Raw genomic sequence first — 25,210 nt, forward strand, 5'->3', positions numbered from 1 at the left:
AAAGGACATCAGAAACAATTTGACGAAATAGGGGAAGATTGACAAATATGTTACTATACGTCACTCTGACTCACACTTGTAGATGGAACTATTGCCCCATCTGCCTCAGTAAGCCAAAGCTGCTCATGGTAACTTCATTTTGAATCTGCCCATTAACCAAGTCTTCTGAATGTTACTAGAAGAGCCCGCTCCACCCACTCTCAATGGTTCCATGTAATAATTTCGTGGCAAAAATGTCTCCTGAGAATGAAGTCGCCGTTTTATGCGGAGACATTATTACATTGAACATGCAGATTTGTTTTTTCAAGGGGAGCAGGAGACATCCCCGCAACCCGTCCCGATACATAATGTCCCCATATATAATGTCGCCAATGGCTTTTTCTGGAGACATTATGTATGGGGACATTATTACCTGATACCCTCTCAACTGACATGCAAGTGGAATAATTCTGGCAGGGCTCAAAACCAATCATAAAGCTGAAAATGTTCTCAAGTAAAAATGGGATTTATGGAAATTTGGTACATTTTGTAATCATCAACTTAATATTTGTTCTGCTTCTGCAAAATGAAAATACTATCTACATTGCTGGCAGCCCTTCGGTATGAAACTCTGTAATGGAGACGTTGAAAATAGCTCTGGGTTTTGTTACCGACTCTTACTCTGGCATTTGCAGCTCCTGCTGACATGTGTCAAAGTATTAATAGCAGAATGCGCCCTCCAAATACTGCAGAAGGGGTGGTATAGCTGCAAGAGCTTATTGGATTAAGTTACTAAGCATTCCAATACTATTTTGAAACACTGCAAGCTGGTCTGGACAGTGATATTTCACTTTCCCAAATCTCATCTCCCAGATACAGCCTCCTGGTGCTTAGGTTTAGAGAGCGGTGTGCCATGCCCACTATAGATCACCCTAGATATATTCTTCTGCACGTCTGTGCTGGTTCTGCATAGCTAAATGGCAGAGCTGGTAGCAAAATTAAGCGGTCTCCAGGAGTATATTTTGTATCCAAACTCTATCTTTGAAACAGGCATGTCCCAGGAGGCCTATGATCCACTAGAAGTAATGACATGTGCAGGCATGAACTCCGCCAGTGCAGGAAGGAAAGAACCAGTAGACAGCCCTTCTCTGTCTAAGCCCCAGGAGTCTGTAAAGGTCGTCAGTCAAAATGTCAGAAAAAAAAAAGTCGAATGACAATAATGTCGAAAAAAAAGTCGAAAAAAAAGTCGAATTCCCTCTTTTTTTATTATATATTTATTTTGGGGTCCGGGAATAAAAAAATTGGGTAAATAAAAAATGGGTCGAATAAAAAAGTCATTAAAAAAATGCAACTTTTTTTTCGACATTTTTTTTCGACATTTTTACATTCGACTTTTTTGTTTTCGATTTCATCACTATAAACCGTCTGTAAACACCTCCCAGTCAACATCAGACTCACCCTTTGCTTCTATTTTCGGGAAGGAGCTCAATGCACTCCTCTTCAAGGAATGGCTCTTCCCTAACACCTAGGTCCACACAGCCTCCACTCCCACCCCTTTCTGAAACTGGGTGATTTCATCCCCATTGTTTCCTCCCCTAGTTGCATCTAGATCCCTTGCTGAAAAATTGCCCTCCCTCCACTGCTGTTGCCCACTCATTCCCTTGCTTCTCTGCTTCTCTCACCTTGTTCTTCCCCTATGATTGTAAAGCATTCCACTGCTTCCTAAAGCTAGGTCTATGCTCAATGAATTCCCTAACAATAAAAAATAGTAATGTCTAATATTCAGGTAAAACCAAGGGTGCTTTATTTTCTTGATTACAAATTTAAGAAGGCAAATGCTACAAATGTCTACAGACCGAGAGCCATGGCCAGGAGCAGATGATGCAATTACATATCACAGATTGTAACTTTTTAAGTGGGCCACCCCCATCATCACAAGGACACCAGAGTACTAAACAATAAAAAAGCCTGTTCCAGGGGGTCTCTGGAACTTTGGGATGTGGAGGGTTGCAGGACGTGCACTATATATGCTTGCGGCAAAAGTGAGCTATGTGTTTAATGGCTGCATATAGACATCCTAAGGCAGGGGTCTGTAACGTTTAGCTCTCCAGATGTTTTGGTCCACAACTATCTCTAGCCAGCTTTGTCAATCATGAGGGATCATGGGAGTCATAGTCCAAAACATCTCGAGAGCCAGCGGTTTCTGACCTCTGTTCGAAAGGCACTCAAAGAGTTCAAAGGTTACAAAAAAAGCAAAGAGTTAGAGAAAATGTAAACTATGATGCTCCCTTTGGAACAGTTGCCAACAGCACTAGTTCTGACTTTTAGCAAAATGAATTCCCTTTTCCCAATTCATGACCTCCATTCTGGATGGTGGATTAGGAAACTAACAGAGTATTGCCCTTAACTGTAACAGCCCAATCCATCGCTTCTCCACTAATGCAGGGAGCAAAGCAAAGGAATGAGTGTTGAGAGGACCGGCAACATGTACACAACCAGGTTCTCATATGCCTTCTTTGCATGAAAGCTTTTAATATTGAATGATTAGCCAGTTGAAATTAGTCGTCCATTATTAAATCCACAATAAGAACAATGATGTGATTGGCCTTTGACGGATCCAACCCTGGGACTCCTGCAATTACATGAATTCTCCAATAGGGTACAGCCCAACAAAGTCCTTTTCGGACCTACACGCATGACATTCGTAGGATGGTAGCCCCGACTATCTGTGCATCAGTGTGTTAAAGCAAGAACAGATTCTTATTGGGCATTGTGGGTGTCCCATGTGACTTACCCTTGTAGGAAATAGCCAAATATATGGGGGCACATCAAGGTTTGAGTGGATCAATGTACTTTAATTCTTCAGCAGGCGGGTCCCTTTATGGGAACTCTGAATGTTTAGATGTTTCGGCATGTAATGTTGGGTAAAAGACCAGAATGTCCCAACAGTTTTATACCATAACACCGGAGTACATTTTGAGACTTAACACTGGTAGCTACGTGTCTATGTCTAGATATTAATTAATATGGTCCCAGAGATTCCATATGGAATGGCAACTGGCCAGAATCACTCCCACCTTCCACATTGCACACAAACATAGTCAACGCTCCCCGCCTGTTCCCTGATCCTGATGTCAGAGAGGATCCTGCCAAGATGGCAACAGTGGGACACAAAAGCAAAGCCCAGAGCACTTCAAGGTAATGCTGCCTGCCTGGTTGTGATGTAGGGAAATAGCTAGTTCTCTGCTGTGGGCTGCACTCGCTTTATCCCAACTAACACCTGCCCCTTCGTTTCACTCCCTGCTTTTTCTCTGCCCCCGCTCTCCCCATCCTACCTCTTCCCACCCAGTGTGCTGGCTGGCTCTAGGGACACTGACTGCACGCAATGCATGCTGGGAAGTAGTGTTGCATGTTTCAAGGGGAGCATGAGCACTGCACCGCCTCCTATACCCTACACAGTAAGGGCTGCTTTTGGTGGGGTGGATTCACGGCATTTCAACAATACTCCGTATTTTCCATTCACCCTCGTCAAAAGTCACGCGGAAGCTACTTTCAGCACATGGTCAATGATCATAGTACGCGATCTTCCTCTTCCTGTAGAGCGCGTTGGGCTATGTGAACCATTTCTTAAGCTCTGGATCTGAAATGGCTCTGACCTGCTAGTCTGGGATTCCCCAGTTGGCGCGGTAATTGAAAGGTTTTCTCTGCGCTCCATGTTGGGAACTGCACCCCGGGGGAGCTCTGCGATAAACCACAGGGCACTTTAAAGAACATGTTTTTATATTTCTGCCCGGCTGGGTGGCGAGAGAGCTTTCCACTTAATAGCGTTTTCTTTCATCCCAAGTGTGTGGATGCCATTACTTTGCACTTGGCCGCGATCCCAGAGAGGGCAGCATTTCCATTAACTTCAACACCAATTATTTGAAAGCACCTAGGAGACTTTATGAATTATCACATACTTAGCATGGATGATTTTTTTTTTCCTCCGGGAATTGTAAGATCTTGGTGGTATATTTGCCGGCCACAAACAAAGTCAATAGCAAATATTTCATTTCTTCTTGACCAATAGCTCAAGGCCATCTAAACCTCTAAGCTTCCATTTAACTTTGATATCGGATAATGGGGTAATCTACCAATTCTGTTCTAAGAGTCCTTCAGTTACATCATTGATTGGATTGGCCGTTCTCTCATTTGGCGGTACCTTGATTATTATATAGGCTCATTCTGACATCATTTACCCTCTGCCATGGTCATCTGTGAGCAATATAACATATACGAGTAGCAGCTGGTTCATTGAATTCAAGTCCCAATGGAACATTAATGTTAAGGGTTTCTCGGTATGTCTTTTTACTAATGGGGTGGCATTTTGCAAAACCTTTAAACTTTGCCCCTATAAGGGAAACTTCTTAATTAGGAATCAGCCAATGGCATTCGATGTTTCAAAGTTTGCATTTTGAACTGACCAATCATGTGGGCATGTTTAAAGCCTGAATAGCAGAGTTGCCAGTTATACGCTATCACTGTTTTTTCAGGGTATAGTTAAAGGGTGATTACAAGAAATACTTTTACATGTGCCATGACTTAAAAGATTTTCTTTGTCCAAAACCTAAGTGACATATCCTCCAGAAAACTAGTCTACAATTCTGTCTAATAGGTGTATCAGGAAACACGAAGTTGTGGTTATTTTTATTCACCGGAACTTAATGCTAAATCCATAAAATAAATATAAGGATTCCATTTCAGGAAACTTGGAAATATTCTGTCTATGTGCAAAAAAGAGGTTGGCGCCGTTTATAGAAGGCCATTAAAGTCAGTGTATCGATTATAAACTCTTTCGAGTAACGCGGCCACGTGGAGAATACATAGATTCGTTTAGGCCCTTTTCATTTTTAGTAATGAACCCTTTTTGCTGCCTCTTTTGCTTTTCCAGCTTTCGGCTTCCGTGGTGTGTTTAATGAACAGTGTTCGTGGGTGGGGGGGACAATACACAGGGCAGGCTTTCTGCCTCTCGGTAGCTGCTACCTTCTGAGAAGTAATACACTGTTCCTTCTCTGCATGAGCGGATACGAACTTTTGCAAATTCTGCAGTGCTGCTCGTCAACACCTCTTCAAATCGCAGCCAATAGCCCTGCTGAATTGTGGCGTTACTGTCGCATTTAAATGTATCAACGTCCAGCCCAGAAATGGTGATACTGGTCAATGGTGATACTGGCAACCCGTCAGTGACAAACCAGTACCATTCCTTTTACTGTATAACCGCACTGCGGATAAGTTTTGGCCCAGGCATATTAAATGCATAGAAGCCGCGCTGAGATGGTCTGGTACTGTCCCTTTAAATATATGGCAGCCATGTTGAGAAATTCCTGAAGCAGTTGCTTCTGGACTCAGGTTCCAGATAGCAAGCAACCATTAGTCAATCCTGATAGCAATAAAAACAGCCAGTAACATGGCATAAAGGGCTTAGGCTGCCTGTGTGACAACACGCGGTCGAGCTTTGCTATGCGATATTAAATATATAGGATTGCATTGCACTGCAGAGAAAGGTGGAGATGCCAACTGAGCTTGGCCAAATTAAAATGGCTGCTCCACTTGATTATTGGCGCAATAGAATATTAATTTGTGGTCCTTCCTGGAAACCATTCATTCGAAACATTTTTCTTTAAAATGTATATATTCATTTCTACAAGCCGACTTTCACTCCCCCATACCCATTGTCATTGTCATATGCACGAGTGCTGAAAATGGCAAGCACCTCCCTACCCTATTTTGATTTCACTTGGTTCCAAGCCGAGCTGTATTTTCATTCAGGTTTTTAGATTTGAGAAATTTGACAAATATGCCGCTGTTGGTTTGACTGAGCGCTGTGCCCAGATCATATGTTTGCTGCTCAGAATTCATGCATGAGGCCTTCAAGCCGTGACAGCTTCTATGCTAACAGCTCACTTGCTAGAATGGGTAGGCCCCTGGCTAGAGCAGGAACATTTAAAATCCAAGTTACAGAATGCAAAGCGCTGCTTGTGAAAAATCCAGCAATGACTGAACAGGTTATCTGTGACAGATGGACACTTTTCTGCACTTTAACATCTGCAGAGATTTTCATTTCAATGGACACCAAAATCACCAAATTGCTAATGACCTGAGAATTTTGGGAAAAACATTGTTGACGAACGGTCACCAAAATTCACCAGGGCTCGATTATTGTTTTTTTATCAAACTTTATTTTTTGACGACTTACTACAGAAATTCTCAGCGTACAGTTTTTTGTCTGAAATACAAACTCCACTGAAAATGTGAACTAAGCAAGAACTTCTGCTGCTTAGGCAATCCGGTTATCAATATGTTTGTGAAATATGGAATAGCTCAGGGGCAACATGCTTGCCTTGGAAGCAAGACAACGGGTCCGCACTTAGAAACCTCTAGGTATTAAACACGTTATAAATAACCAATTACAAAAACACTAACTAAAATAGCAGGCTCAGTGTGCCCATTCCCAGTGGCATGGCTAAGATGTCGAATGTTTATCCAAAGGAAATTCAGCCAACTATGGTGAGTGGAGGATAGCACAGGGGCAAGGCGCTGGTCTTGGAAGCAAAACCACGCAAAGCACCAGAGGTTTGAATCCCGGATCCACGCTTAGAAACCAAACTCAGGTATAATATAAGGTGCGTTAAAAAAAACAATGAAATAAGAAACTCCTGCCCATAAGGCATTGGCTCACCAGTCCTGTTTTATTTACAGTGATATTGTACAATTCGGGGAGACAAGAAAGGACTGTTAAAACACACCGCAATAAACCACGCTATGTAGCACACTATCATCTGTTTTTTGGGGGGCTGTAAATGACATTTTATTCTTTCAAAAAGCATAACATTTGTTTTCTCGATTTCAAAAGGAGGTTGAATGACAATTTACGGGTCGCACGTAACCCATGCATTAACCTTGTGCACTACCCTGACCATGCGTTTTCTTTGTCGGTATTGAATATTCAATGGAAGTGTTTGTGATTTGTTAAGCACGAGAACCTTGCTTGAAGCAATGCTAAAATGGGAGGGGTGGTGTCAAGGCAACAAATGTGTGATGACGTGGTGGCTTATCCTATGTGTGCTTAGGCGAGCATTGTTCTTCGTAACCAATGCACTTGAAAATTGGTAGCTGTTAAATTGGGGGGAAAATCCTATTGTTGTTTCCATGCAGTCATTCTTAAGCGTGTAATTCTCAATTTTCTGATCCTTCGCTCCCACTATCCTAGCTCGGCCCCCATGAAATCGCAGTGATGCCTACCAGATAAATGCTCCCATGCATTGGAGCTGCAAGCAAGCCTGCCTCATTGGGTGAGGTGCGGCACTCTGCAGGGGCATAGTGCGGGCTGTCAAATCCGCCTTTTCATCACAGTGGCTGAGAAAGAGAGACTGACTTTCCTTCATCTCCGCTCCCCCCTCCCCACCATTCTTCACATCCGTGACTATTTCCAGGTCCCAAAACTGAGCGACTGTCACCATCCAGTGGCTTCCCTGCCTTGTTTTTCACCTTGTCCTCTCCTTCCAGCCTCTTGTGTGCACAATAAGTCAATTTCTACAGTCCTAAAATACACTGTCAAGGCCTAAGAGTAGAATTGTCACATAAAATGCCAATTTGGAATCAATAACTGATTATTGCTCCTCCAGGTGGAGTCCTTGTTTGTGCGGTCTCTTAGCACATCGTAGTATCGGTAGGTAGTGCAAATATGCGAAAATATGAAAAAGTAGTAGGATCCCACACAGGCTTCTGTGGTAATGAAAAGTGCAGCCAAGTAGCGTACTTGGGCTACTAATTAATGAGCCAGATAATGAAGTATTGAAGTAAAAAAAAGCATAGCCGATTCGTTTTAAGAAATATAGGGAACTAAATTCCAGTTATAATGTAATGTCCACAAATCAGTTCACTAAAATTACTGGTTATCGTCTCCTTGGTTATTGCCAGAGACTCAAGTATGTTAATTATTATTAATTCCTTCTTCCCATGACACATCTGGCTCACTCAAACCCCTTCTCTGTAAGCAAGCTAGGTAGACTGTAAGGCCCTGATTCGCAGAGCATTTTCCAATGGGGTTTGCCATTATAAAACACTTTTGTGAGTTAGGCCCTAAATGTGCAACCATTTCCTCTTAAAGGCAGCCTTTACAGGGCCTAGATATCTTGTGTCCAACGTCTTCCGGCCTCATTCCCTGAAGTTCTTTTGCAGATGAGCAATTTCTGCTTTGACTTCCATTGTTTTCGGAGGAGGTTAGAATGAGTCGGGAGACACCAAAAAGATGATCAACATGAGACTCTTTGATTGATAAACCGTAGAAGTGTTAGCAGAGCTCGGATTACTAGTGCAATCTGAATTAACAAGACGCACATTGAGTGTTGGCTTCCTTCTTTGGTAGCTGCGCCTCCAGATGAGGGCCACCTGAAATCACTTGGTTAAAAGCAAGCATTTATTAGCGATCATCTGTGCCTTTTGAGGATCCGTTTCACCATGTTGATCATACCTTTTCCCTTCCTGAAAATGAGGATTGGATGTCCTGATGAAGGGCGCAAATATGCTTGCTTTTTTAACTCATGCACAACCTTTAAAATATGGTTTACAAAATAGGGCATTTCAACCTGCACCTCTGCAACCAGAATTTTATATCCCAGGCACCACCCGTGTGAGCTCAAGGAAGATTACTTAGTTCAATGTCATCATGTTACAGCATTTGCAAAGTGTGCGTGTGGAGGACCCATTTTTTTTTAAAGGCCTTTGGGTGAAAGTGCAGACAATAATATTAAGGCTTCCCTGGTTTAAATCTGGACAAATAAAAACCAAGGCATAGCAAGAGTATCCTTTACAATAATCTGTCATGGATCTAATCATCATTCCCTAAATGCTACCTGCCAATGATTAGGCTTCTTAACCTATCTGAGAGGCAGTTCTGGATGAACCCACATCTGCTACGAAACACAGCTCTGATGCTGCAGACAGGCATGTGCACTTTGCAACACAGCAATGTTTGCGAGCAGAATTAAAAGCTTCCTAAATCGTGCAAGTGTATTTGCTATTTTCTGACTACTTTTCCTTGTCTACCTTGAGTTTGGCTTCATAGCTGCCTAGTGGTCTCCTGGCTTTTTGATGAACAGTACTTTGCATTCTGGGACTTTGAGTGTGTGTTAACTATGAGCCGACAGGTTCTGGGGAGCAAGGGACTGTTGGCTAAAAAGCCAGATTTCACTCATGACATGGGGCCACTTGGCAACTATTTGTCTTTGGTTTCTGGCCTCCCGTTTCCCTGCCTGTTTCTCAAACGTTGTGCTCAGTCTGCCATTCTTTTCTCTTGGTAACCTTCAGAAACGTCTCTGCCACCATGACTCAGCAGTACCAACACATCCACACCTGTACTAGACATGGCACTAGGCAGGGAGAGGGGCATTACAACACAGTAGAGGCCTAATGCTGCTAGAAGCCTGCTTCCCATTTGCTTGTCTTCTGTTCTGGATTCTGTATGTACCTGGACCCCTGTGTGACACCAGGACATAAAACCACGCTTCTGATTTTCAAGCTACCGAAAATGCTTTTTAACACTGCTGCATGAATGTTTGGTTCTTGGTGTTTGACCTCTTTTATTTTCACTGCGCATTATTTTCTTTCACAGATTCTCACGTCTAACTCTTCCACCTCCTTGCAGCACCACTGTTCGCAGCACTGCGGTGAAACCGACAGCACCCATTCCCTGCGGTGGATAGCGTGTTTGGTTGGCTGGATCCGTGACGCCATTGATATATTGTGTCTAGTGATTTTTGAATCTGGTGCAAGACGAGGATTGCTGAGCGGGATCTATGACACCTCAGTTGTGAGGTAGCCCCACAATATGAACTGTCTTGAAGGTGGCGTCCTTGTGACATATTAGCTATAGTGGAACCTTTAGCATTCAGGACTCCAGTAAAGACTTTGAGGAGCATAAGTAGTTGAAAGATGTATATAAATCTCCTTCCCCCCAATACGACTGCTATCCCAAAGAACTCTCTATATCTCTATTCAGGGGCAAGATATTGGCATTTCCCTATAATAGCTCAGTGTCCTATATTTCTATTATTGCACCTGTTTTATAGTATAAGATCAATAGGTATATACAATGCCCATTAGCTGTACTCAATGAGCAGGTTGCAAGGTTCATCCATAATCCCCTGGATATCATCTCAAACAAGCTACAGAATCTGGGCTTGTGTGGCATCGTGTTTCCGTAACTATCGTCAGACCGTTCATGGAAATGATCATCTGGGGATGCAGCCATGATTTACCTTAGTTTCACGTATGACATGTTAAAATGGGTTACAACATGGATCCATACAGTGGTAGATTAGACATGCTGATAAAACACTATATACCATCCCATTAACTCTGTATCATCTGAAATGGCTGAAAGCACATACAATAAAATGTATAGATTAATAAGCTTCTAACAGGCTGACTGGCACTCAGTAGCAGGACTCCACGTGAAAAGCTTTGTTACCCATCATTCTAATAACCAGACTGTGTTATTAACTGGCCTATGTAGTGGCAGTAATAACAAAATGGCAGTTAAGAAAATGTTATATAACCAAGGTTTTAAGCTGGATAACAGAGCAAAAAGTCTAGGATGATCATTTATTCTGCCTTTTTACTTTGTTGTCCCGCTTAGATAACTGATATTCGATGAACTGTCATTCTTATATTAATTGGCATCATTGGGTTCCCATTGATCTAGGATAATCAAGTTTTGGTGTAGTACCCATTTCTACAAAAATGTCACACTTTAGATGATCAATTGGGTGCATAGACCCTGGAGTCTAAAAGACAAGTAAGATCTGGCACAAGGTAATAGGCAAGTCTGTGGCACCAATCAGAGAAACCCACACAATGGACAGCCACAGGGAAGTGCTTACAAAGTACATTAAAAAGAGGATCCGAAACCCGTACTGTTCCCCCAGACAGGCATGCCTTCGAGACAAGCTAGAAGTAGACGTCACCTTATTTTAGATCGCTCAAGAGTCTTCAATACAGAAAGCATATTCGGATTGATTAAGTATAGTGCGACAATGTCATGCCCAGCATCCAAGGGAGATATCAAGGTGCATTACATTAGTTCTTATCTAAATGTTGTCACCACTTGAAGGTAAGTAAGAAACATGGCAGTGTCTGATGGCTTCAGGCAGTGCCCAGGGTAAGATTTGGAAGCAGAAGTATTTTACTTACAACTTTTGGAAATTGATAATAAAGAGGAATTTTAAGGAGTTAAAAATAGTTGACCCCAAACATTTGAGCAAGTCAAAATATTTATAATTTTGAAATGGGTATTATTGTTATAATCCATATTTTCTTTAAGCTGAATAATTTATGTGTAAGAGTAGATATATATTTATCTTTTAACATTTGAAAGCCACGACTTTGATGCTTTCCTATGAGAATAGTATCGCAAAGGTTTAATGCCCTCTAAATGTCAGGAAACAGATGAAGAGCATAGGAGTACAGGTGACATCAACAGGCAGATGCCTGCATGCTCGCACTCCTCATTTTATTTTATTGCAGCATTCGCCTAACTTTAGAAAGTAAAGTGGACAGGTTTGCAGCCGGTCTGGAGCCTTAGTTTCAGGCATAGAATGCTAGACATGATCGCTACCGTACTCCTCTAATTGCAGCAAAATCAAAGAACGAAATTATGAGAGAATGTCATTGAAGATTGGCACTGGCAGTTTTTCAGAGGGTTCTCCGTAATTATTGGCTACTCCGTTTGCATTGGATTCACATAAGACAAACATAGCTAGACAGCTGGGGAGCAATGAACCGAAAAAGCAAAGGCAGGCGGAGTGGAAGAACAGAGAGAGAGAGGTGCTATCATGGTGTTGTCTGAGAAGCAGTGCTCACACATCAATTTTGGGTGATGGTAAACAGAGGTGATTGATTCATTGGCTTGTAAGTTAAGGAATGGCACCAACGTGCATCAAACCGGAACCCACCTAACTGACCTACACCACCCTCCAGACCTTTATAGTTTATAGGATACCTGACCATATTACTATACCTCCAGGTACACTCAACCCTCATCCGCCAAAGCAATAGACTCATTCATGCGATTCACGTGTCCTTCATTAATGTTCATAGATGGAAAAGTCGTACAATTATATAGTTGGACTTGGCGTGGGAGGGAACCTCTTACTTCGGGAACTCTTCCGGTCTTGGCTCATCAGCTGGGAGGCATAAGTGTTCTGTTGCCATGACGACATCCGGTGGTAATCATCAATCAATTGTTCTATCCAGTTCCGGTTGGATCATATTGCTGAGCTCAGTTCAGTGAACTTTCCCCATTAGCCCAGAGCGTCCGGAACCTGCAATCCTTACTTATGACATGCATGTGTCATCTAGATCATGTAAAGCAAGCATTGGCTTAAACCTGAATGAGAAGGTGTGGCCTAATAAAACACTGCTATAAAGAGAAGCTAAGGTCATACAGCTGACACTGGGCCTCATCTGAGTTGGGCGGTATCCTGGTAAATGCCCAATAGCATTACCACAACTTGGTCCAGCGCTATGAACCCCAGACCACGAGTTGTGGGCGGGCAGTAAGTCCCTAATCCCATTGGGTCCTTTGGACCCAAAGGAATATTGGGCGCCCCGGTAATTGCACCAATAAGGAGCGGAAAGTGGCAAGATTTACCTCCAGCTGAAAGGTGGAGAGAAATCTCCAACACTCCGCCCAACCTCGGGATTGGGTGGATTGGTAATGTGGCGGTAACGCTATTACCACTGTATTTTTACTGCCCCGCCCAATCCCTGATGAGGCCCACTGTGTCATTAAACAGAATAGACTTTACCTTAGTTTATTGGGTATTCATAACATTATCCTGTAAAAGAACCCCCGCCCCATCGTCTCCTAAAGTATTCATTCTCCATCCAAAACATTCCAGAGAGCAATCCCCAAAAGATGCAATGTGGGTCACGTATACTTAGAGGTGCTAAAAATGTTGTTTTGTCGTGGTGTCTGAATCATGATTTTATCAGTTTTCCACTGCATGTATACAGTTAAAGTACAATGTGTGAACAATGCAGTTATCAGTCATTTATAAATATATCCCCTTCCGAAAATGGAGTCTTCACCCTGGAAAATAGCACAAGATCACTTTCAATGTCCAAATTGTCCCCACATTAGTAGAAACAGCATACCAATCTGATTTTTCTTTTTTTATTATTTCTACTAGGGGGGAGACAAATGTATCCCACTCATTTCAATTAACATTGTGCAATTGAACATATTAACTGTTTTTTTCCAGTTAATCCAATTGCAAACAGCTCAAAGAAGTGTGTGTTTCTTACAAGCAAAATGTGAAAATGCCAAAGGGGCCAATGGATCAGCCAACCAAACACCTATCATTGTTCGTCCATCATTCCGTGCAATTCCTCACACCTCAATTTCATTTAATTTGCACATACTGTATTCATTCTGTCCCCTCCTTTCACAGTGGCAAGGAAAATGTTGCTGAGCCAGCCGAGACCAGGTAATCTTTTTGTCTGTGTGCTGTGTTTTTCATCAAATATCAGAAACCTAAATATTTTTTTCCAGACTCAAAAGTCACTAATCAAGCACTTCTCCAAAGTTACTTTTTTCCAGCTTGTGCTTTTCACCTAAACTTTTAATTTAAAGACTGGTTGTCTGCTTCATAAAATAAGAGGCAAATGTATGGTACAAGGACTTTGGGTCGTCTACATATCTTTACACAATTGGTTTCTTCCCTTTCTTTCAATTGCTGTGCTTAAAGTCTGCTGATAAAAAGGGGTGAACACAGTAATAAATGTCCCTTTGGATCACCACACAATTCTTCAAAATGACCTTAACATCATTGTATATCTGCTGTTTTTATTTTTTATACAATAACCTGCACAGTGCTAGTGCGCAGTACCTAGACTTTGTATTTCAGTTCTTATATTATATTTTCTGTCTGGCAGGTTCTTTGACCACAGGCCACAAGCCTGATGCATTCCATTCCAGTGAATTATAACTGCCTTGCCACAGCACATGTACTTGAAAATGGTACCATCCTACTAGTTTTGCTCATCTACGCTGACCAATCACAGAAATGATTAAACCAGCCAGCGTGAATCCGAGCCACTTCAAAAAAGCACACTTTCATAAAATCTCTGAGCTTCTGCTGTTTCTTGAGATAAATGAAACTTGGAAGATCACTTTTTCAGATGCTAATAACTTTTGTTTCTTTCAATGAGATTTCATGCAACTTTCCCAAATAATATATATCCAATTGTACATTTAATGAAATAAATATATATAATTCATAAAACGTAATATAAAGATTTTAAATTGACAGAAAATATTAGTTGAAGGGATGCTATAATTAGCTGCCTGTAATTAAATATTTGAAATTCAGTGAAAAACTTTTATTTAGGTGGTGTTAAAGTTACAGTGTAAAAAGTCCTAAATAAAATGCCAGTTAAGGTACTTATGCATTCATAACTCCACCCTCCCACCATGACTGAGGTACAGTTGCACAAGAGTTGTTTTGTTCCAGAATAGTTATTGTTTGCAAATAGTAGCATTGTTGCCAAGCACATGCAAGAGACTACGAGATGTCTCCATTCTTCTTTTTCTGTCACAACCCCCCTTTATTCAAGAACATTTGATTGTTTTTGTTTTGTTTTTTGTATGTATTTTTTAAATAGGAAAATTGAATGTTTACATGTGTGGGATATAAAAAAGATGCTCACAAGCACAAAAAGGCAAATCAGTGACACAAAATGTACCAAACCTGCAAAAAACACTGGAAGAAGCTGAGCATGCTGCATCTTCCAAAATTGTTGAACTTTTGATGAACCATTTTTATTCTTTGTGTGTGGAAAATTTCCCAACAAAGTTTCTTTAAAGTAAAATTGTATAGTCCACTGACTCTATTTTAAATATAAGTGCGTATCTTAAAAACGGTGACTGAATTTTCCCCAAGGGGAAGCATCCAATTCCCAATGCAGGGCAGATACTGTTGTACCAGAAACCTACAGGCAAACAACTTTTTTCACCCTTAAATCATAGTCCATCATCTTTCCGGAGACTATGAAAAACGTTAGGGAACTTTTTTATTTCTCAAATGAACTATATGCCTCATAATATCCTGCCGAAGTCACTTTCTGAATCCACCACTTAGTTAGAACACTTGAGATATTAGCCCACCATTGGTCAGCATGGAACCTTGGAGGTCTTCCTCCCGCTAACTAAAGAACAGTCTGAGCTTCATCATAAACATGCGCTGTCATTAGATTGCAGCTGTAACATGAGATGGACCATTCAATTCAATAATCATTCTTTCTAGATCATACGGAGGATTGTGAAGTAGAGCGACGTCTGCTGGTGATTCCAAACAAAAGTAACCAATCACCGTCCCTTGAACTCCATGGAATAGAGAAGTTCTTATGCATATGTTTTCAGATGAATTATAACTTTGTTGTAAAACATTATTTATGTTAAAATGAGTACAACTAAAGCACACTTTCAAGAAGCTTTGTCCAACTTCGGTCCTCTTGTACATGTGCTTGTGTTTTCTGCTTTGGCACTTAAGGGATGTTACCTGGATGCTACCACTGGTTCCTTCTCTGAGCATCTTCTAGTTTACTACTGAACTCAGGCTGAAGGTTAGCAAGTTTTACAGGGGTCTAAAACCTTTGACTCTCTAGATGTTTTTGCTTATGACTACAGATCTTCTTTAGCCAGCATAGGCAATGGTGAGTTATCAAGGGAGTGATAGTCAAAAACATCTGGAGAACCAAATATTTAACTAGTACAGCCTTGCACGCTATATGGAGTTGGAGTTCATGACAGCCTCATAGAAAGGTGTCATAATAGCCCATGGAATAACACAAGCCAGAAATTATAACTCAACTTGTCTGCTCGAGTACCTGGTTGGTCGCCGTATCCAGAAAGACCACCATTGTATGTGTAACTCTTCAGCCTGGGCCCATGCTAGATAATTAAAAACAGTGCACAACTTGATCTGGTGATCAAAAGCTTATTTGTGGATAGAAATATTATTCCTTTAAGATCCAGTTGTTTATATGTGGTGCTTGATACTTTAAATTTTAGCAAATAGGGACAATGGATTTCAGGGTGTAAAATATTTTGATTGGGATAGCTGAATTATGGTTGAGTTTTTATGCCAGTATTAGAACTCAGATCTCCAGTGTTATAATATCGCTATCTCATCCTCCGGTAAGAACATTGTTTAGAACTCGCAACTTGGGAGAAGGTGTGTGATTTACATACTGGACAATGAAAACAGACTATGTTGAAGTTCCTTTTCCACCTCTAACTATTTTTTTAGGTGTGTATTTATTATAGCAGTAAGAGGTAATGAGGCTGGATGGCACTATGCCATTATGACACCAATTGTACTGTGTCCTGTTCTTTCATTTTTTAGGCTAATTTTTCTATGCTGAACCATTTAAACTTAAACACCTGCAGGCATATGAAATCCCAGGATGTGAGGGGAGGGCTGGAGTCCTTGTTGCACAGGGCCTGATTAACCAAAAATGTTTCTGCTAGTAACTCAGCCTTAGTCCTGTAAAGAGACGAGTAAGGCAAGAGTAAGTCAAAGGTACCCCTGTTAAATTCTTAATGAATCTGACAGATTGTCATCTGGTTACCCTAGGGAAAGGTGTGGCAGTCTTCTATTCTAATAAATGCTCATTGCACTACCGGTGTGCTCTTCTTTTATGCCAGTAGATATGAAATCTGATGATCTGTGAACTGGACCTCCATTCAAAATATGTATGTCTTTGAGCGCTCCACCATGGAACAGGCCAAACATGAGCCGCGGACAGTTTTATCCCTCCAAACCAATTTTATGATTTTCAGGACTTAGACATTTGCTCTCCAGGATGTTGTTGTCCAGCCTTTATTTTCGACATGTACACACACTGCATCATTTCTGTTGCCCAGTCCTGCAGGTCCTGCTGCGGCACAGTGCGTCAGCGCTGGGGTCTGGCAGACATCACAGTCATGCACTGCGAATGGTAGCAGTGCCAAAACCAGAGGTTACTCCGTGAGGTTTGGGAGCGACACAAGTGAGAGGGAGGCCACATACGCCAGTACTGGCCAGAAAGCGATTAAAACCCCAGCCCCCATTGCCTCTTCCAGTTACCAAAGGTACATCACTGTATAACCACTCTCCTAATATGGTATGTCGATTGAGTTGATTTTTCAATAACTACTTCTAACCTTTTTATTGGAATTGAAACCCACACTGGTGTAAAAAGGCATCAATCTGCTTCAACACTCTTAACCTCTTTTCTTCTAAGTGGTATGCCCAGGCAGCACCTGTCAAGCTGTTTATGTGTGTGTGTGTCTGGGAGAGATATTTAACAACTACAAACGGTTCTGGTCAATGTTTAATAATGCACACCAGATAGCTTTTTTTTTTTTAAAGGGTTTTCTTAAAGCTGAGCTTCTCTTTCATTCTAATCTTTCTTTTGAAGTGTTCTATACTACCACAATAGAAATGCTATATGTCTAACATATTTTGCAACTGCAAGGTTCCAGGTGCAAACAAAGCCATTAAGATTATGGAAATAACACCTAATATGGCTTGTTGGATCAGGTGGTAAAAGCTTACAAGTTACAGGCCTGAGCAAAATGAGGTCCTTAACGATGGGCCACCATGCCATTACCACCTGATCTGGCTTGGTGGATCGGGTGTTATTTCCATTAGCACCCCGGGCTTCCAATCCCGGATCCTGGGGTGTTGATAACAATGTATTTTCCTTGAATTAACGGGACGCCGCATTCAAAGGAAATACTGACATAAGATGGCCACCAGGAGACAGAAGGTAGGCTCTATGCAGAGCCTCGCTTTCATTTCCATGGCACCCAGCGGGCCACGAAGGAGGCTGGATTTGTGGCGGCGGTTGCAATCACCAAAAGAATAAGGTGAGTGGGATAGGAATGCATGAAGGGGAGGAAACAGTGATTGAAGGGGGCGTCTGGGGGAAGATGGCGGGTGGAGGAAGTTGCCTTTCAGAATGCTCGGAATGAAGGCTGAGATCATGGGATTCAGCCCGTAATCCAAGCCATCTGATTGGTTTCTTCTCCTGCCACGGGTGCTAATGTATGTTAAACAACCAAGTAACATTGTGCCATCAACACCTCCGAATACGTTGATGATAAAATGGTAGATCTAATAACCTTTACAGTATTGCTGCTATCATGACATATGATATTGCCAGTGATTGCATTGATGTTATTGACTGCATATTATTAAAACTTTGGAAACGATTGCCATTCAAGACTATGGTCTGTGCACATTGTGTGTTTTTCTTGTGTTTGTCCCTTCTTTTTCCATTAAACCTGTTACCTCAGTTTATTCATGTCCATGTCACCTCTGTAGTTGTCCGTCGTAATAGTCAATTTCTGTGTTACACATCACCACTGCCATTTGCAAATGTTAGCATATATTCTTTTGTCGGATTCTCATGCATGATGCCATATTGGCTGTGTGCCGCACATTGTTTTTGCATGTTATCTGCCATAAGCTTGCTAATCAAGCACCCAGTGTTAACCTGATTAAACGCCTGTCCTCCAAGCTATGTTATGAAGTTCCCTGCCTATGTCTTGAGGTGACGGTGGACATAGCCAAGAAGAACAAGTTCTACCACTGGCATGGTGAGGCTTGGCCAAGGCACAGCATGAGGTGGATCTCCTGGTCAACTGCAACACACACCTCTGGTGGCGAGGGGCTTGTCACATGAACTCCAACTATAATCTTGGTTCTTCACGAAAACCTCAAGATGGACGGCTGTCCAGGGCTCTTAAAACCTGTTATGGGTATCAGCTATTCCAGGAATAAAAAGGTCCCCTTTCCATTCACTCAGTCCTGAAATGCTCATACTAGGTACGTGGGTAGAACGTGGAGCGAGAGGGTCATCCACCTTAATGGAAGCAAGGATTTTCTTCAGGATGTGCAATAAAATAAGCAAAGAAGAATTCAGAACTTACTGCGTGGATCACCACATGCTCAGACAATTCTCTTTGCCAGCTCCAGTTTGCAGGCAGACCAGGGAGATTGGGACTAGAAATAGCACAGCTCCTCTGGCCCCTTTGCACATGATACAAAAAGGAAATCAAGATTGTGCTTACCTCATCAGTTTTCAAGTAACATAGAGAGGGGTGATGGGGCCTACAGAGCGGTAGAAAAGCCATGACAATGAGAAATGTAAGCAATCCGATCAGGAATACAAAGTTTTACACACCTGAAGTACACTAGGCTAGGGCCAGTTCCGCTGCCAGGCAAAGATCCTATTTGAACTGAGAGAGAGAGAGAGAGAGAGAGAGAGAGGAGAGAGAGAGAGAGAGAGAGAGAGAAAGAGACAAGAGGTTTGAGATACAGAAGTAGTGAGGCAAAGAGTGAGATTAGTAGAGAGGTTGTTGGAGAAGAAAAGAGGAGAGGTAGCTGGATGGCATATTAAAGGAGGGGAGACCGACATAGGTAGTTGAATGAGATATTAAAGTGATAAAGAGGAGAAAGCGTGGGGGGTGGCAGGAAGTGATAATAAAGGAGGGGTAGAGGAGAGACAGAAATAGGTGGTTGGAGAAGACATCAAAGGCAGAGACTAGGGGAGATAGAGCGAGAAGTTTGAAACGATAATGGCAAAATCTAAGCATGTAAAAGGTGTAGGAATAACTGCAGTAGAAAGTCAAGAATAACAAAGAGATGGATAAGGAGATGATCCCTTAGGTATGAGCATGTGTCCAGATATCACAGGGGGAAACAGAGATTGAACTGTTGGGTAGTAGAGCCAAGACCCTTAAACACAACGATGGCAAGTCGCCAAGGAACAAGCCTTCGAAAACTGGGAAGTGGCCTTCAGAGAGGCTTAGATGGTAGGGCTTTGAAAGGATCTGCCCCTCATTTGACCTACAACATGGGTCCCAGCTGTGATGGCATAACGGCATATGCAGACTAGTGACTTCGGGGGATGGTCTCCCTAACCCTTTGAACAATAGTGAAGATCAAGAAAGCAGGGTGAGCATCAAAGAAGCGTGGGGACACTTAACTTACCCAGCTAGGAATAACTCAGAAAATCATGGGAACGGAGCTGTAACCGAGGATTGGGAAACTCACAGCCAAGGGGATTTTTGTTGAACTCTCAGGGTTACTTGGCTAAAAAGGCTTTGAGGAATTGAATGTCTAAGAGGACACATCTTGTTGTTAGATTTAGCCGATTCTGTTCCTATCCCTAAAAGTCCTGGTTCGCTATCTAGCTTTGTTATAGGTCTCACCCAATTTCAAATACCCACAGTATATGTGTGTATCCTTTGGGTGGCAGTGATGATATTCTATACAGGATGTGCTGTTCATGGCTCATAGAGCCCAATCGCTCCTTTAAAGCTTTCTCTTGCTGGGATTCTGTTTTGTGCATCTGTTATGCTCGAATGTGGATACTCAAAATAGTTTTAATTCTTTCCCAATCTCCTTTTTAAATGTCCAATTTCTGTTATTCTTTTTTGTCTTTAATTGGAATGGTAGAAACTCTCTGCCTGATTCATGGAATTATTTGTGTGAAAAACGCAAATTTGCGCGCCTTTCTGCCCGAAAATCCCCATACTTCAAACAGGGGTTTTCGGGGAGAAAGGCGCCGAAATCTGCGTTTTTCACGCAAATAATTCCATGAATCAGGCTGTACATCATATTGCATTTCCAATAAATGGGAACACATCTGTAGTGTTAGACTTCTGCAAATTCAAGTAGCTATCTGTCATGCAGCCCTTCTGTGCATGTACAAAGCATGGTTCTGGTGATTCTGCTTACATTATCAACATGGGTGGAATTGCCAATTGTTTAGAACAGCCCTGGTGGTGTAAATCACTTTATCGCTATTGTTTCTGCACACTGAAGAGACCTAGATACTAGTAAAAGAGCATGCAGTGATAGACCAGGTATACTGAAACTGTTTTGACCAATGACACCCAGCCATTTACTGTATAAAGGCTCCTACAAGTGACAACCATATCAATATCAAATTTCAAAGACCTTGATTTGAAATCATATTCAGGGCTTGTGTGATATTTAGACCTAGAAATCTACCAATAATATTTTAAAAATGTACATAGTGATAATTGTATTGCTTGTTATACTTGGATAAGGAGATAATGTGCAAAACAAGTATATATAAACTATATAACAAAATAAAAACAGTTATGAATAAAGACCACTAGGATGAATGAGTAGGGGGCACAAGATACAATGAAATATAGGTGATGGAGGGATAGCGAAATCAATAGATATAGATGGGGAAGACCATGTACAATTGGGATAGACTTATGTGAAGTTGGGGGGAACAAGCAGGGGAGAAGACAAAAGTTGTAAAATAAAACCTTTCTGAAATGGGGGAAGGTCGAGGATTAACCAAATGTGGGATTTCCAAGAGCAAGATGTCCCAATGGTGTGTACATCTGAAACCAGTGGAGACTTCATTTCTTTAGCCCGATAGCTAGGAGAATTCTCTGCGAGCACCTTATGAGCGATGGAACATAGTTTAAACATGTATACCACACTGTGGTGGAAGCCACTGTAATGGAAGAAGACCCAAAAATAAAACTGTTTCCCATTCTGAAGAAGAAGAAGAAGAAGAAGAAGAATCAGGAAAGGTCGGGAAAACAACATCCCCATGTCCAACCTAGACAGTACTCGGGTATGGATGGAGGTTACGGTAGTCAGCTAATGATCTAAAAGGGTTCCTTTTGTAACCAGCTTTTGCCAAAGACAAGAACTATACATTCTCTCTGATGACATGATGCAGTTCTTGGTTCAGGTTCCCTGCCTTTTCTCTATCCCTGCTGGCTCAGAAACAACAACTACATTATTAGTAATATTTCTTATAGAAATAACAAATAATTGCAATATTCTGTGCACTTTTTATTCTAGTACTTGTGTTGGTATTACCCAAATTGGTCATTTACAATTGTTCGAATGAACAATTGACCGAATTTAAAGGGTCACAATTGTCCTTTTCACAATTGACCGAATATATATATATATGGGTTTTGGGGGGTTTGGCGTTGGGTGGGGGTTTGTGGGGGGTTTCCCCCCACATATATGGTACAATTGACCTTCACAATTCGGTCAATTGTGAAAAGGTCAATTGTCATTCGAGCAGTTCTAAAACAATCAATTCGTATACAACCCTTTTATTAACTTGTACTTGTGCAACCCTCTTATTAATGTGAAGGAAGCCTGTTTGCTTGGTGCTAGGTTTTGAAGCTGGAGTACTGTTTGCATCATATTGTAGGCTAATCCATTCCAAAATGGCTACCATGTTGGCGTCTCTAGCCAAGACACTGTTTAATGTTTTTTTTTCTATTTCTGTTTTCATGGTGAGATCATTCATACTGAGAATAGTTGCAGTTGAGATTACACTTCAATCTTAAAACCATTTTTAATCCTGATTTTTGATCCTAATAATCCTGATAATGCTTTGTGAAAAGTCTACCTAATTTGTATTATTCTATTTGTATTTTTTTTAAAGCCCTTTTCTGGAAAATGTGTGTCCTGCTGCTTTCTGCTTTACTACCTAAACTTTGTGGTGAAAAACTCTAAACACGTAATTTTAGGTTATCATTATCTCATTCAATTTAACTCTACTTAGTATCCCTCTCGAGCATGCGTCAGCACCTACCGGCTATCACCCTGCTTCTGCACCAGCTGCTTCTAGCAACTGCTTTGTTTCTGCTACTCAAAACCCAGCCAATCAGATGCCATGCCTGCCAACAGCACTGCCAATCCCAGAGCCTGCATCCTTCTCGCCCACTTTCCAAAGGTAATGCGTCCTTGATTAGTTGAATGGGAATCAGTTTTTCAACGTTTATTTGAACATCTAGAAGATAACACACACGTTCCCTTTTTACTATCCAAAATGTGGTGCTACATAACAAAGATCTTTTGTCAGTTGATGCACATCTAGATTCTTGGTAAAATGTAATTTCTTGTGCTTCACAATATTCTGTTGATAGAACTTTACTCATAATGTAATTGTGTTTAAAGGGAGCTACTGCATGCTTATTATAAATGATCTTAATGAAAGCTGGATAGCACTATTTTTAATTTTTAAGACTTTAATGAAAGAGACATTCAAAGCGAGGGCAAACATTAACGCTGGGGCAATTAAAAAAACCCCATTCAATAATGCAGTACCCGTACACAAAACTATCACACAAAGTACTCAAACTGTGTATTTCTAAGGCATTAAATATAGGTCTTTTAAGGTGCTTTAAAATGTCATTTCTCACATTAATAATATAGTCAGCATCATTCTATCACTCAGGAGAACATGAAAATGGCAGCATTGTGCAATATAAAACCCAATACTATAAAATAGCATTTAAGAGCAGTACCATTGTTCATTAAAAGTAGTAGTGTGAAATAGAAAGTGAAAGTATTAAAAGTACAACATGAGACAAATACATACATTTTCAAAATCTTCTAAGTGTAATTTTTCATACCTTTTTTAGTGTTAAGCAAACTCTAAAAAAGTAGAAACTATGAAATTGTAAAAAAGATTGGACAATAATGTAAACTTCATTGATATAAATCATAATGGAGATTATAATTAGTATACACATTTAAAAACGCTGGTATCAGTTGTGCAAATGTCAAAGACGATTGAAAATAAAGATAATTAAAGGAGCAAATCAAATAAAGCATATAATAATGAATTCAAGAATTGACTCATCATCATGTTTATTTTGGATAAATGTAAACAATCCATAAAAACAGTGTACAATACACGGATATCTAAAAATTAATATACAATAAAACATACAGCCATAAAAAAACACTGTGGATAATAACACCTAAAAAGGATTATAACTGCAATTCATTGGAGGGTATGTGTTAGCTAATTTCAGGGCACTATATTCAACAAACATTTCCTTTGGTACAATGCTTTTTTCACAAATGAAAGTAGGGACCAACCAACGCTTTGAGAGTCCACCCACAACAAATATATCAATGCAAGTCGATACTGTACAAAGCCCTGTTTCTGTAATAAGGGTTGTATAAGCCGCCTTCTGTCAGATGCATAAAGAGGGCAAAAAAATAACAAGTTAGCTAAATCGTCATAGGGAGCATCGCATACTGGACAGAATCAGTCCACTACCCCCCTTCCCAGAACATGCTGCCACCACGGCCCTTAGGTGGATGCAGTTAAACCTTGCCCTGGATATGATGGCACAATCTGCGGGGTATTCATCAAATCATATAAAAGAGGAAGTCTAAATAATTACTTTAATTGTATTCCATTTATAAATGTTAACATATGGGTATATTCAATTGCACATATTGTACAATGAGTTGTATAAGAAAAAATAGCAGAAATAAATGAGCTGTATTCATATATATGACCATTCAAAAAAGGACATAGAAAAACATTGTTAGAAAGATACGTAGATGCAAAAAATAAAAATACATTGTTCTAGAAGAGGCTTTAAAAGCAACAATAGCCCGCATAAATTAGCATTTAAAAACGGTTTGCAACTATTTGTATTATTAATTGGAAAGTGTCAAATTGACAACAGTAGTATTCTGAAAACATGACATTAGAAATATAGAATGTTATTGAAAAACAAGCTTTATCATGTTCAGCATGTTAGTTAAACTAAGAGGTACATTATACATATTGGTCAAAATCACATTGTTTCCATGGAAATTATCTTTGATAAATTACATGTTAAATATTAAAACACCTGAAAAACGAGTAGTTGTAAAATGGAATAATTTGGGTAGCATACCTCCCTTCAATATTCTGTACATAATTTGATGAGGGCAGAAATAACCAACCCAACCTTCCTCACAAAGTATGTTACACAAAATATTCTTCTGTTTGAGGACTTCAATGTGTGGATCTATGGGATGCACACTGTGTAAGTAATGGGCATTATGTAAACCTGAGGTTTGCCCAACCAATCTCTTCACCCACTCACAAAGCATGACAAACAGTAGACCAATTATTTCTTGCAACGTCCTCCCGATGGATACTATGCAATGCTGTTGCATGGCTGGAAATGCATGATCAACAATCCAGTAATCTTTCTCTGAGTTTCAATGCAGAGTTACACTTTAATTCTACTGCAAGACCTACCAAAGGCATTGTCAGCATAGCCCCAATCCACCCTTTGAAAACAAAACCAGCCTATAGCATGGCCAGCAAG

The 25,210-nt window shown here is 40.8% G+C and overlaps 1 protein-coding gene across 4 annotated transcripts in view; it reads left to right on the forward strand.

The window, feature by feature from the left end:
- The window catches only part of LDB3 (LIM domain binding 3), a 501,927-nt gene that overhangs the window by 285,727 nt on the left and 190,990 nt on the right, over positions 1-25,210 (forward strand). For 2 of the 4 annotated variants that reach the window (XM_069610771.1, XM_069610770.1), the window contains exons 6-8: positions 13,473-13,508; positions 16,949-17,155; positions 22,651-22,821. In XM_069610771.1, coding sequence (XP_069466872.1) covers positions 13,473-13,508; positions 16,949-17,155; positions 22,651-22,821 — 414 coding nt within the window. The remainder of the gene's footprint in view (positions 1-13,472; positions 13,509-16,948; positions 17,156-22,650; positions 22,822-25,210) is intronic. The other 2 variants (XM_069610772.1, XM_069610773.1) reach the window with 2 other exon arrangements.

This window comes from Ambystoma mexicanum, chromosome 8, assembly GCF_040938575.1.
Source record: "Ambystoma mexicanum isolate Mex_15411 chromosome 8, UKY_AmexF1_1, whole genome shotgun sequence".
Classification (NCBI taxonomy): domain Eukaryota; kingdom Metazoa; phylum Chordata; class Amphibia; order Caudata; family Ambystomatidae; genus Ambystoma; species Ambystoma mexicanum.